Below are 12837 nucleotides of genomic sequence, written 5' to 3'. Positions count from 1 at the left end.
AATTTAACTTCTTGTGGCCCTTCAGGATTCTCTGGTGGTCTTGGAAATTAGGTTGGGAGTGATCTATCTGGCTGTAAACAAAATGCCTTTTTCTATTGAGTGTACTTCTCTGGGCTCTGTGATCCATTATTTAAGTTATTAATATGGGCTAATACTTTATTTTTAAAAAAATTACAGGATGATTCTACTCACAGATTTTTAAATGCTTTTTGTTGATGCTAACTTTTAACAAATGAAGTGTGTCTATGGGTATGAAAAGGCAGGAAGAAACAGCTATCCTTACCATAGTGCTATAGGCCATTAAAAGAAGATGTAGCCTTGTATTGGGCTATCAATCCCATAATATGCAGATGATAAGCTGAGGAATCCTGGGTTTTTTCTGTTTCCTTTTCTTTTTAGCCCCTTTCTCACCTTAACTAAACACTCTGTTTGTTAATTGAATAGTCCAGCCACATTTCTTGGTGGAAAATATATAGATGTAATTTGAATTGTATTTAAGTAGTTCTTCTTAGTTGTGATGGATGAATTTAAAAGGCTGTATTTAAACAGTTTTCATTAATTGTTATCGTAGTATTTAACATTGCCCCTGCTGTTAGGACACAAATAGCTCTTCTAATTTCACAGGCTATGAAACAGTAACATAAATGCACTTGTTCTTTATGAATCATCTGGGGAAAAACTCCCAGGGAGGTCAGTGTTTTTAAAAAAAAAAAAAAAAAAAAAAAAAAAAGTGTAGTACTCTAAGACATCTCTCTTATTCATGGAATTCATTTATTTTTAGGTTTCTAACAACATGTATCCCAGTATTCTCCATTGGGGGGGAAAAACTAAGTAACACAAGATTTGGTAATATCATTGTGTTGAGTGTCTTGTGTTCATTTCTTCTTTGTGAGTTTTGACTGAATAGGAGGAACTTCAGATACATGGTAGCATCTCATGCCTTCCAGGGACTCGATCAGGAATCCAGGAAAAAAAATAAATAAGATTCACCTCATCCCTTTCATGCCTGGAATAATTGTACTATTGTACATATTCCCCTTTCTACATTAATTTAGAGCATTCCTAACTGAAATAAAATGGAAAATAAGAAGGAAAATGCAGTTTTCCATGTGCATACATTGGTACATGGATACATGCATGTGTACTGGATTTTATCTTTAAAAAAACAGAACACTATGTTTACTTTAAGCACTTGAACTACCAGCTCCCTAAAAAGACTTAGTGGGCCTCCTATAATTGATTTTTTTTTTTTTTTTTTTTTTTTTTTTTTTTTTTTTTTTTTTTGTTAAAGGAGTTAATTATTTAAATAAAACTAAGTTCTCTAGGTTTTGCCAGCGGTCAAGAGCTAAATGGAAAATGCTATCTGTGTCACTGGTTATGGCCACTATTAACATAAATGACAGCTTACCAAAACACACTAGATTTTGCTTCCTGGCATCTAAGTATTCTGTTATCCTTTTCACATTATTTAATCAAGTTTGTCATACTTTTAATTTTGTACATGTATGATATATTTGTTTTTTTAAAGTTATAAATGTGGAACATTTGATTTAGTATTTCAAACATAACTCTTCTCTTGCAACAGCATCCAACAAAAAATCTAATGTTTGCTTTGTATAATAATGAGTTTGACTTTAGTACTACTTTATAATAACTGTTAAATTTTTTATATTGGTAATCCAGGGTGTGCTTAAACACTTCAAAGACCTTAGATTGAAAGTATTTGTATTTGTATATGGTTTCTTTGATATTATATCAGTGTTGACTTATTTCTCTCTTTGAGTAGCAGAGCTGTACCAAGATTTTTTTGTTGGCATAATTAATAGAAAATCATAGACTATTATTTTAGACATCATAGCACAACAGAAGACCATAAGTAATTGTCTTTTTCCATTGAGTATAACTGAATATTTGAAGGGTTTTTTAAATGGATTTGATTTAGCAGTGCCAGTGCCAAGAGAATGTCTTTTTTCCTAGTCATTTTTTTTTTAAATACATATTTAGAATGTGAGATTGTGGAGAAGGGGAGAATATATGTGTACACCTGTACCCAGACTATTCAGTGAAATGTTTTGAATGACTTGAGTCACTTTCAAGTCATAGTCACTGGCATAAATTTTGTTGTTGTTGTTACCTTTCACAAAGAATGAGCAAGACAAAACCACTAGGTTCCAACATTTCCTCTATTATTTTCTGCTTTACCTCATGCTAATTATTTTGAAGGAGGAGACAATTTGTGGTTATTGGTATAAAGCTCACTTCTGAATCAGTTGTGGTTAAAGGTGAAATACTGAAGATCTTCCCCAGGAACAGAATAGACTTGGTAACAGTTTCTGGGAGCAGATGATCTGGTTGTCAGGATTGACTTCTAGTAAGAGTTGACTAATATGAGGATAAGTACTCATTCTTGGCACTGATGCCAGTGCAGCTGTGCAAAGCAGAAAAGTGAACTTTGTGGTTCTTTAAACTCTGATAAGAATGAAATTCCAGGAAAGGGGAGGTGATTTTTTTAAATCATGTGGTCAATTTATCTTGAATGTGCCTCTTGAATTTTTAAGGAAATGATCTGGTTTGAGTTTTAAAGCTGAATTTCAAGATCATTATTATGAGGATTAATATATGACCATCCCAAGAGGATCCATAGCCAAACACACAAAAAAAAGCTGGTGTGCATATCCTCCCCCAGTCTCTTTCCCTCTCATCTCCACAGTGGGCTCAAATATTGAACACAGTTAAAGCTACTCAGGAGTTAGAACTTCTAGTGTTCTCACCACCCAGAGGACTGTGTTAAACAGGGTGGTTGAATGCTTGCCAGTTTTTGGTCCTGGCTTCTTACTCTTGTATTTAGACCACAGTCAAACATGTTTGCAAATACTCTAGTCTATATAGTTTGTGTCGTTGAAATTGCTATCTTTAAAATCATAATTTCTATGCTGCCCAGCAGAGGTCAGTGATCTTTAAAAAAACAAAACAAAAGCCCTTTCTTTGCACTTTTAAAATTAGTGTTGTTGCCACATATCATGTTCTAATGTGGTACAAGAACAAAAAAATTCAAATGGAGTTAATTTTTACCACTTGAAAAGTGCTTAGCACTTAAATGCCTTTATTAGGGGTTTTATCAGATGGGTAATATTAATAGATTTGTCTCCAGAATAGGGTCTTGCCCAGTTGAAGTACTTCTCATTCTGTTGGTAGGTCTAAGTATCTCCCAGATATATAAGAACTGAGGACATGAAGAGATTGGATGAGAAATTTTCCTTTGACCTGACCACTTTAGGTAAAAAAAAAAAAAAAAAAAAAAAAAAAAAAAAAATTTAAAAGGTCATTCATTGGTCTTTTTAAACAGAAATTAAAGTAGAACTAAATTCTGTTTTCAGATAAAATAAGTAGTAGACATTTTTTGCTGTAAATTGGCAGGTATCAAAAATATTCAAAATTTGTATATTCTGAAACTTTGCAAGCATATCTTTAACTGGGAAAGTATGGGGGCAGAAGGTGTAACAAAGTAATGGGAATGATGTTTACCACAGGTACGAAGTAGTCACTTTAACACTGAAACCCTCTGCCTCATTTAATTCAAGTTGTTTGCTGTATGTACTTGAAACTCTTCAGATGCTTATTTTACAGGGTGTGGTTTTTTTTATTTATAAAGTAGAAAGCATTGTTTTGTATACTGCATTAAGAATTAATCGCCAAGTCTCTTACCTTCCTTAACTTGGGTGAACTTATGGGTAGTGCAAATGGGATATTCAGAGCAGATTTCTCCATTTTATGTACATAGGAAGAGACTACTACATAAGATACCAACAGCATTTTATGATTATTTTCTTTGTCTCTTTTTTATTTCCATCATTGTGTCAATTCTGTTTCACCACCACCACTTTTTTTAATGTGTGTATAACAAAAATTTTGCACTTACATTACACTCCTAAAATGCAGGATGTAATCAGTTTCAGAAACTTATTTCCGTTTTCTGTCATAGACCATTACAGAGTGACAGATTTGGGTGCTTTTGATATGCTTATAAAGGGAGAAAGAATTTTAGTGAACTACAGTGGCCTCTCTATAATGGAAATTCTTAAAATCATTCCCATATAAACAAAACTAAGATAAAATAATGTCTTAATTGCCAAAGCCATTCACTTACTCTTTCATGTTTTCATGTGATCTTTATTGAATAAATCTGTTCATCAGGGTGGGAGTGCCCACCATTTCTAAAGTTTCTGCCTGGAAAGACTATATCAGGATCATTTTTGGAGCATATGGCCTAGCACTGGATCTTTATAAGAAATTCTGAAAAGTTTAGAAATGAACTTGGATGATATTTACTTTGTCATTCATCTTAATTGGTGTATCTCATTTGTAGTGTTATATTCATATAAAAATCATCGCCATTGATAACCAAGATGATAATGATTTCAAACTGGCTAGTGATCAGTTTGTTTTTTGGGGGGTTTTGGTTTTGGGGGTTTTTTTGTTGGGTTTTTTTTTTGTTTGGTTTTTTTTTTTTTTTTTTTTTTTTTTTTTTTTTGCATAAAGGCATATATCCATATTTGGGATTGGTATGAGACTAAGCCCTTTTATACCCATTTTGAATGATGTTGCACAATAAAAAACAGATACCTAAAAGACTCTTGTTTTCATTTCCATGTGATCTTTATCTGTAATAATGATCTTTGTAGATTTGTTTTCTGTAGATTTTATCTGTAATAAACTTTGTAGATTCTGTGAAATGTTCTTTTAATGAAATCACTTGAGTTTTTAATAGGAAACCATCGATATTCACTAAAGTCAATCTCTTATGAGTTTCTGTGACTTGGATGGAAGCTTTTAACACTAACATTAGTGTTAACTTTCCCTGGGGATGTTCCACTGGGGTATTACTGTATTATGACATGACTTGATGTTGCCGCATTGACTTTGAAGATATACAATATTTGGGGAGTTTTGTTGTTTGCCTATGTTCTTCTTGCATAGTGTGAAACATGTAAAGCTTGGTTACATTGTATATAGTTTACTGTTTATTAGTGTATTTAGAATTGCCTGTAATATTTAATCTTACTGAATTGAATTGTGTGATGGTAGGAACATATAATTTTTGTACATTATATTTACTGAGATGTTGCCTTTTTTATTTTACAAATACTTTGGAATTCAGATGCTTTTTTGCTTGTGAGGATTAATTTGGAAAGGTTTTTAATGATATTCCATTGATTACAGATTTTGCTTGAGATTGACTTCAATAAATTGTTCTGAATGTTCCAAGTTAAAAATCTCGCTTTGTCTTCATTAATTCCAGTTTCACTGGGCAGAAAAGTTATTGTGTTGCCCTGAATAGTATGGCTATCGAAGCAGCATCTTGGCATGACCCACAAGCAAGCCAGAAAAGCAATTATAATTTCGGAAAAAGGCGTTCCGCAGGGCTTTGGGCAAGAATACTCAAGTGTAGTAAAAGTGGCCGTAGGAAGGCTGAGGAGGAAGGGGCAGTTACAGCTCCTGGGCCTTGGCACTGGTTAGAACTCCGTGATGTCACCTAACCCCGCCCTTTGCTGGTGACCCGCTCAGTCCCCCTTATTCTTTTCCTCCCTGTGACCAATGCTGGAATTCAGTTTTTAAAAATTAAAAACCTGTGAGCCCGGGGAAAGAAACCTCCTCGATGGCCCTCCCTCACCCCACCAAGACCCGCTCTGGGCTCCTTTGCGTCGCCTGAGAACTGTAGGCGGGGATTGACGGGATTGGATAACTCCATTGGCCCTGCCTGCTATTCTCCTGGGAGCCGCTGGGGGACGCTAGCACGGTACCTTTTGCTCCCCGAACGGCCTGAGGCGGGGCCTGCGCCCGCCACGTCAGCGACCGCGGTGGTGCGGCGCCTCGGCCGGGTTCCATGAGGAAAGTGATGACGGCGGCAGCGAAGGCGGCGGGTCTAGGGTCCGAAGTCGGCGTGAGGATCGCGCTCTTCGCCGCTTTTGTGTGAGCGGTAGTGCGGCCCGAGGCGGGGACGGAGAGCGGCTTGCATGCGGAGCCCCCAGCCCTCCCCTTGCAGCCCGGCAGCGGGGTGGGAGGGAGGAGGAACGAAGGAGAGGTCCCCGAACAGGGGCGGGGCTTGTGGGGGCGGGGCTGGCCTTGCTTCCTTCTTCCCTTCTCAAGTCGCCTCACCTCCTCGCTTTGGGGTCTCCTTCTCCTTCCTCCTCCTTCCAGAGTGACAGAGCTTCTCCCGCCCTTCCAGAGACTTATCCAACCCGAGGAAATGTGGCTCTACCGCAACCCCTACGTGGAGAACGATCACTTCCCCACCAAGCCGATGTTTGTGGGTCGGCCCCCCGTCCCTGGCCGCCCCGGCGTGCCCTTAGCGGGGACCCCGCATCCCGAGTCTACCCCCCTAACTCCCTGAGCTTTTTATGATCTCCCCTTAAGCTAGATTTGAACCGCCTTAGAGCATAGTCTGTGGTGGCCCTCTTTAAATCCTCGGGGAGTCCCGGGAGGTTCTAGTCCGAACGCAGCCACCCGAAATTGGAGGTGCGAGGGAGCGGCCGCGGGAGGCTTTAGCGGCGTCTGCTTCCCCGCAGTTGATCGTGTCGCTGTGTCCCCTCTCCCTGATCCTTCTGGCCAAATGTCTGAAGAAGGCCGACGCGGCGGACACGAAGCAGGCGTGCCTGGGTGAGAGTGACCGGCTCGGCCCTGCGGACTTAGGGCGCATGTCATTAGAATCACTTTGCGGGGCGCGGAGGCCAGCCGGGACTATTGCCTTTAGCGCCCTGGAGCCGGCGGGGGGGGGGGGTAAACGAGGGGCCGGAATGGGGGTGTCCGTGCGGCCATGTCCCGAGACACCTGTACCGGAGGCCCGTCGTTCGGCCCTTGTGGAGCTCAGAGCCTGGGCTTTGCCAGAAGACAGACCCCCGACATCGGGCTTTTCCTTTTGCAGCCGCCAGCCTGGCTCTCGCCTTGAATGGAGTCTTCACCAACACCGTGAAGCTGATCGTGGGAAGGTAAGGGGCCGCACTCATCGGGCCTGGTTTTTGGTGGAGCTGCCGCTCCCCTCCCAGACTTGCTAAATTGTGAAGGTGTGCGCCTCCTGCCGGGCCACATCTCCCCTCCTTGCTTCTGCTTTTCCTTACCCCATGGGCCTCGGCCTGCCAGTGGGGTCTGTAGGCAACCCTCCCCCTCGGAAGAGATTTCCTTGAGCTGGCTGAGGAGGCTGCCGGGTTGGTGCTGATCTGCCATCCAAAAGGCCACGTGTCTGTGTGATAGACGATCTAATCGGTCAGATGTTGCTTTTTCAGTTAACGTGAGGTTGTGCTTTGATCCTTCTGAATTCCCTCGCCTACTATTTAGTCATGACAGCATTTGTTTAAGACAAGCTGACCCGGGTCACTAGCGTGATCAGTTACCACGAAAGAGATCCGAGTCTGAACAGTTGTGTCTGCGCAGGACTGAACTGAGAGCAGTGACTCCGGGCCCTGCTCGGCAGCACTGCAAGTTCTCCTAACTCAGGCTCAAGTAGCTCACAGATCTATTCCTTCTAGGCCGCGCCCTGATTTCTTCTATCGTTGCTTCCCGGATGGGCAAGCCAATTCTGAACTGGTCTGCACAGGGGATGAGGAGGTGGTAACTGAGGGCCGGAAGAGCTTCCCCAGTGGGCATTCCTCCTGTACGATCAAGTGAAATCTTTTCTCATTTTTATGTTTGTCATTGCAACACCAAGAAAGTGGCATCACTGGAGAGAGGGTAGTACCCAGGGCCTTTTTTTTTGGTGCTTCAATACTGGACAGCTTACCTTCTCACCTTAGAGCTTTGCAAGACTTTGAGCCCCCTCAAACTTGAGGATAAGAATTGAAAGTAGTGTAATTTGTAATGAATTAGCTCACCAGACATCACCAAATATCTCTGAGGTAGTATGGTAGTATGCACGAAATAGTAGAATTTGCAAAAATTTATTTCCTGAATTGATTATACATTTCTTAGGCAGTTGTGTGAAGTTAGTGTTATTGTTGCCTTTGAAATCATTTATCTTCCCAGTTTTGTTCTATACCACATTTGTACAGTAGGAAGGAAGCTATTTACATAACTGTAGGGTGGATGGTGAAAGTCAAGAGCAACTTTTTGGGGTTGCAGATGATTCCTGGGATGCATTCTAGAGTAATGAATTAGCCTTCTACCAGCAGCACTCATGCCTTGGCTTTCTCTGTTCCAGTTGCATTTGCTGGGTTGGCCTTTGCCTCCTTCTACTTAGCAGGGAAGTTACACTGCTTCACTCCACAAGGCCGTGGAAAAGCCTGGCGGCTCTGTGCCTTCCTGTCACCTCTCCTCTTTGCAGCTGTCATTGCTCTTTCCCGAACCTGTGATTACAAACACCATTGGCAAGGTGAGATCTTGGGAGAAACATGTATCCTCTTTAAAGAGGGGAAAAGAAACTTTTTTAGGCACTTTACAGTTTTATTCCATGTGTGTGTGTGTGTGTGTGTGTGTGTGTATAGACAGACATAGATGAGGCAGGAGGCAAAGTTGCAAAGACTAAAATGATCCCACAGGTTAACTTTACAAATATTTTTAATCAGGGATGGTTCAAGATCACTAATAGTTAATAAGATTTGTATAGAAAAGGAAATGGCCTCCAAGAAGCAGTCAATACCTAAATGGTAACTTGTTCAAATGAAAGCTCCCCTGGATTTTAAAATGGGAGTAGAAAGGTCACGCTCCAGTTTTTAAAAGTAATCATGCCTGAGCTGCTTCACCTCAGAGCCTACCTGTTTTCATCATCTGTAAAATGCAAATAACAACTTTCATTGTCTAAACAATCAAGATAATAGAAAGTGTTTTGAAAACTAAGGTTTCTTGCTAAAATTTCTACACAAGAATTCAAACTAAATAATTAAAAGAAAAAATTTTGTAGTTAGAAGTCAGAATTACAGAAGAAAAACCTGTAATTTTAAGTTTATATTTGGTTAACAGTGATTGCTAGGAGGCCAAAAAAAACCATGTTTGCAGAGATTTTTTTTTCCCTCCAAAATAGTTAAATATCACTGAGATATAAGAGAAATTGTATTGTACTATTAATTTTATATTTTTCACATGTAATTCAGATGTAAACAAACTCAACTGTGTAGTACTACCAATTATTAATTTAAGGATTCCTAATGAAGGAATTTTTTCTATCTACTATCATTTTGTATTGAAGTTATGAGGACTGTTAGGGTGAATTTAGCTTTTTGAAGAAACCAGTAACACATTAGAAATCCAAATGGCATTACCTAGTTCAGAGTAGTCCTACAAAGGTAAGAGAGCAAGGATAGTAGAGTTTTCTGGGCATTCAGTGGGCATGCTATAACTCATATACCATAATTTACCCAACCATTCTCCAATTAATGGACATCCATTCATTTTCCAGTTTTTAGCCACTACAAAAAGGGCTGCCACAAACATTTTTGCACATACAGATAGATCCCTTTCCCTTCTTTAGTATTTCAATGCTATACTCTTATTTGGGTGAGATGGAAGCTTGTGTGTTTTTTTTCCTTCTTTAGATGTGCTGGTTGGATCCATGATTGGCCTGAGTTTTGCCTACCTCTGCTATAGGCAGTATTATCCTTCCCTGACAGATGCTGAATGCCATAAGCCATTCCACTGCAAACTTAAACTTCCTGCTGCACAGGAGAAACTTATTGTTCCCCATTATAGGCTTGATGTTTAGAAACAACCTACCTCACAAAAGAGAACAACAAGAGCATCCCCTCCTGTCCTTGACTTATTCTACTCAGAAGACATGGGCTTTCGGGTCCTTTTTTTTTTTTTTTTTTTTTTTTACCTCTGAAATGCTACAAGTGAAGACATGGGTAAAATTAAACCCTTTTCTTCCTACCTGGATATATCTGTAACAGTTCATTTCTATTAATAAAATCTATTGTTGGAGAAGACCTTTTGAAACACAGAAGAATCAAGTTCATTGTGATAAAAGTGTGTTTGCTTTTTGTTTTTTTTGTTTTTGCTGAGGCATTTGGGGTTAAGTGACTTGCTCAGGGTCACACAGCTAGGAAGTGTTACGTGTCTGAGGTCAAATTTGAACTCAGGTCCTCCTGACTTCAGGGCTGGTACTCTATGCACTGTGATAAAAAGTGTTTTTTGCATAGTTTTCTGTAGTGATAGCTTCAAGATTACTGTGGGGTGCCAATGGTCCGGCTGAGGCAGCTGTTCACTATCCTTTCTGATAAGGAGGTCCTAGCTTGGTGAGATCTTATGATGGCTGCAAGGAACAATTTGGATCCATACACAGCAAGCTCCAAAGGCAATCTCCCACCTGTTTTGCTGCATCATGAACAAGCAGCTAGGGAGCTATGAAGAGGACAACATGTTGATTGTGGCTTCATAAAGACAAGACACAGCACTGCCTGAACTGGAACACATTACAAGTTGGGACCCCACTAGTTAGTTGAGCCCCTGGATCGATTTGTTTGAGATGTGTTATGTTTTCTTAAATAAAAGCCCTGATTTCCCCCTTTAAAAAAAAAAAAAAAAAAAGAAAAAAAAAAGAAAAGAAAAAGGTAAAAGCATGTTTGGATTTTTTTTTTTTTTTTTTTTTAATGAAATGATGGTATCTAAAACAAAAAAAGTATGGTTAAACCTGAGAAATTTAGATCAACAAGCAACATCCTCATGAAATTATCAGTCTGCATTACAAAACTTTAAAAAGCCACTGTATATTTCAAGTTATTTCAGATGATTGTCAGCCAATTTCTGTATTAGCTATTCTGATCATATTAAGTTCACTAGGACTTAATTTTCAATCAATACTTGAATGCAAAATGTCCAAATATAGTGTAGATCTCTGTTCCTCAATAATGTTCTCAGCAAGAGCTACTGGTTTTCATGTGAAGATTTTTTAGTTCTATAGACATTTTGATATCCAAATATAAAGGTTTGAAGAAACTTAATGAGTTTAAAGCATGACTCCACCAACCTCAACTTTGGACTGTACCCATTCATCTTTGTTCCCCATAAGCTCTTTTCATGAAGGACCAAAGTGATACTGAAGCCAAAGCTTCTGTATCAGCTTGGCTATTTAAATTTTTTATTCCTCAAAAATAGTGGATTTGGAGTCAGAGGACCAGCTGTATAATTTTTGTTTCTTCCTAATGAAAGAGTAAGGGGATTTAAAAAAAAAAAAATTAGCAAAAACATTTGTAACACTGAAGGGGGGAAGAAGTTGCTCATCATCAGTTACCAGTTAATTTTGCAGAAGTACTTTGCCCTATCAGGCATATATTAAATGAATCATGTAAGCTAATCTTTCTGAACTATGTATTTTTCCTATTATTTATGTTTCTTAAAATATGTCTGTGCATTTTCTTACCAGAAAGTGCCCTTTTCAATGTATTTTGTGCCTCCAATAAATCTGATTTTTATATCAATAAAAAATCACCATTTTTGCTAAAGTTGGACTTAAGTGTTTGGCAAGAAATATAGGCTTGGTACTGCTCATGTTTAATTCAGGTGTTTGATTTTGTTCTTAATAATTACCCTGACAAAGTGGAATACGGAAGTACAACTAACTAAGGTGTTGGTGATTTTGCTGAATTTTTTCCTGCTCTTTTATTCATTATAAGAGTTGAAGAGGGAAAAAGGGGGGAAAAAAGGGAAAGAGACATTAAAGAAAGGTAGTATAAAATACTAATCTTTTGGTATTTTAAGCTGAGGTCCATAGATTTCAGAGAGTCTATGAATTTAGGTGGAAAAAAAAATTGGATCTTTATTGAAGTTATTCTGAGAAGGGTTAAAAATTTTCACAGTGGGTCATGTTAAGTATTAAATATTGTCTTAGCTAATGTGACTGAAACAGCAAACAAACCAAGCAATTGGTCAAAAAAAAGAAAGAAAAACTAGACCAAAATTTTTATTTAGTGTAACTGAAATTTTTACTTTATAACTTATTGTTCCAGCAAATATATAGCCTTACCATATATAAATGGTAGTCAGTGTCCTCTTTTAATGTGATTAAGGCTCTTTGAAGGCACTGACTTTTTCATTGCCAAGAGATTAAAGGAGAAGGGCAAAAAGTCAAAGTCCAATATAACACAAGACCCATGTTTAAGACAAAAGGCTACCTTAAATTTTTACTTTGGAAAACTATTGCCTTGGTACATAGTAGACATCTCTTTAGAAAGCCTGGCTAAGTACTTAGTCTTTTCTGATAATGCCTCTGTGGATACTGCAAATAGAAGAATTCAAACATCAGTTGGTTCCAATATTTTTAAACATGGGTAATTTTCAAGTTACGGTGAATTGAAATCAGAAAAAGCATTTGATAAAAGTTATACTGAAAAAAAGTTTAAATTGGATGTTATATTTCTAACGCCAATTTTTTAGAGAAAAGACTACAGATTCTTAAGATTTAAATAAGTCATGAAATACTAATTCACAACTTCCTAATGTGTACGTAAGGCAATACAATAACAAACCATGGTGTGAAAATCTTAATACTGAAACAGAGTTCAAATGGACAAGAAGTCTCCTCTGAATGGCGACAAGTTTACACTTCCTTAACTATATGAAGGATTTTAAATGTCTATTTTTTTCTGGTACAAATTATTTAGTTTCACCAAGAAAAACATCACTCTTCCCTCTTAATTTTGCCCTGTTTTTTGTAGATGTGAGCAAAGCAGCGTACCCAAATTTTAGTGGAAAACTCAAGTAAATGTCCTTTTTCAATGAGAAGTGCCCACAACTCATAAATATTCCATACTGTGTTTTAGAGAATGCTTAGTCCTAAGATTAAAATGCAATTAAAAACAGGATGTATGTAGCTTTCTTTATTGAAAAGCAGATTAAACCCCCAAAAATACACAG

The 12837-nt window shown here is 38.4% G+C and overlaps 1 protein-coding gene across 2 annotated transcripts; it reads left to right on the top strand.

Annotated features, from left to right (window-relative positions):
• Nucleotides 1-5837: 5837 nt before the first annotated feature.
• PLPP5 (phospholipid phosphatase 5) lies at nt 5838-11409 on the top strand. 2 transcript variants are annotated; one of them, XM_074287266.1, is made up of 7 exons: nt 5838-5970; nt 6199-6307; nt 6567-6657; nt 6923-6986; nt 7524-7648; nt 8192-8362; nt 9522-11409. In XM_074287266.1, exons 1-7 carry the CDS (start codon nt 5885-5887, stop codon nt 9686-9688), a joined length of 813 nt encoding a protein of 270 aa, XP_074143367.1. In that variant the 5' UTR covers nt 5838-5884; the 3' UTR covers nt 9689-11409. The 2 variants fall into 2 exon arrangements, with proteins under 2 accessions (XP_074143367.1, XP_074143368.1); XM_074287267.1 differs by lacking the exon at nt 6199-6307 and having other exon boundaries at nt 5845-5968.
• The last annotated feature ends 1428 nt before the right edge of the window (nt 11410-12837 follow it).

Source organism: Sminthopsis crassicaudata, chromosome 2 (assembly GCF_048593235.1).
Source record: "Sminthopsis crassicaudata isolate SCR6 chromosome 2, ASM4859323v1, whole genome shotgun sequence".
NCBI classification, from domain to species: domain Eukaryota; kingdom Metazoa; phylum Chordata; class Mammalia; order Dasyuromorphia; family Dasyuridae; genus Sminthopsis; species Sminthopsis crassicaudata.
This window is presented reverse-complemented; position numbering and strand designations above follow the sequence as displayed.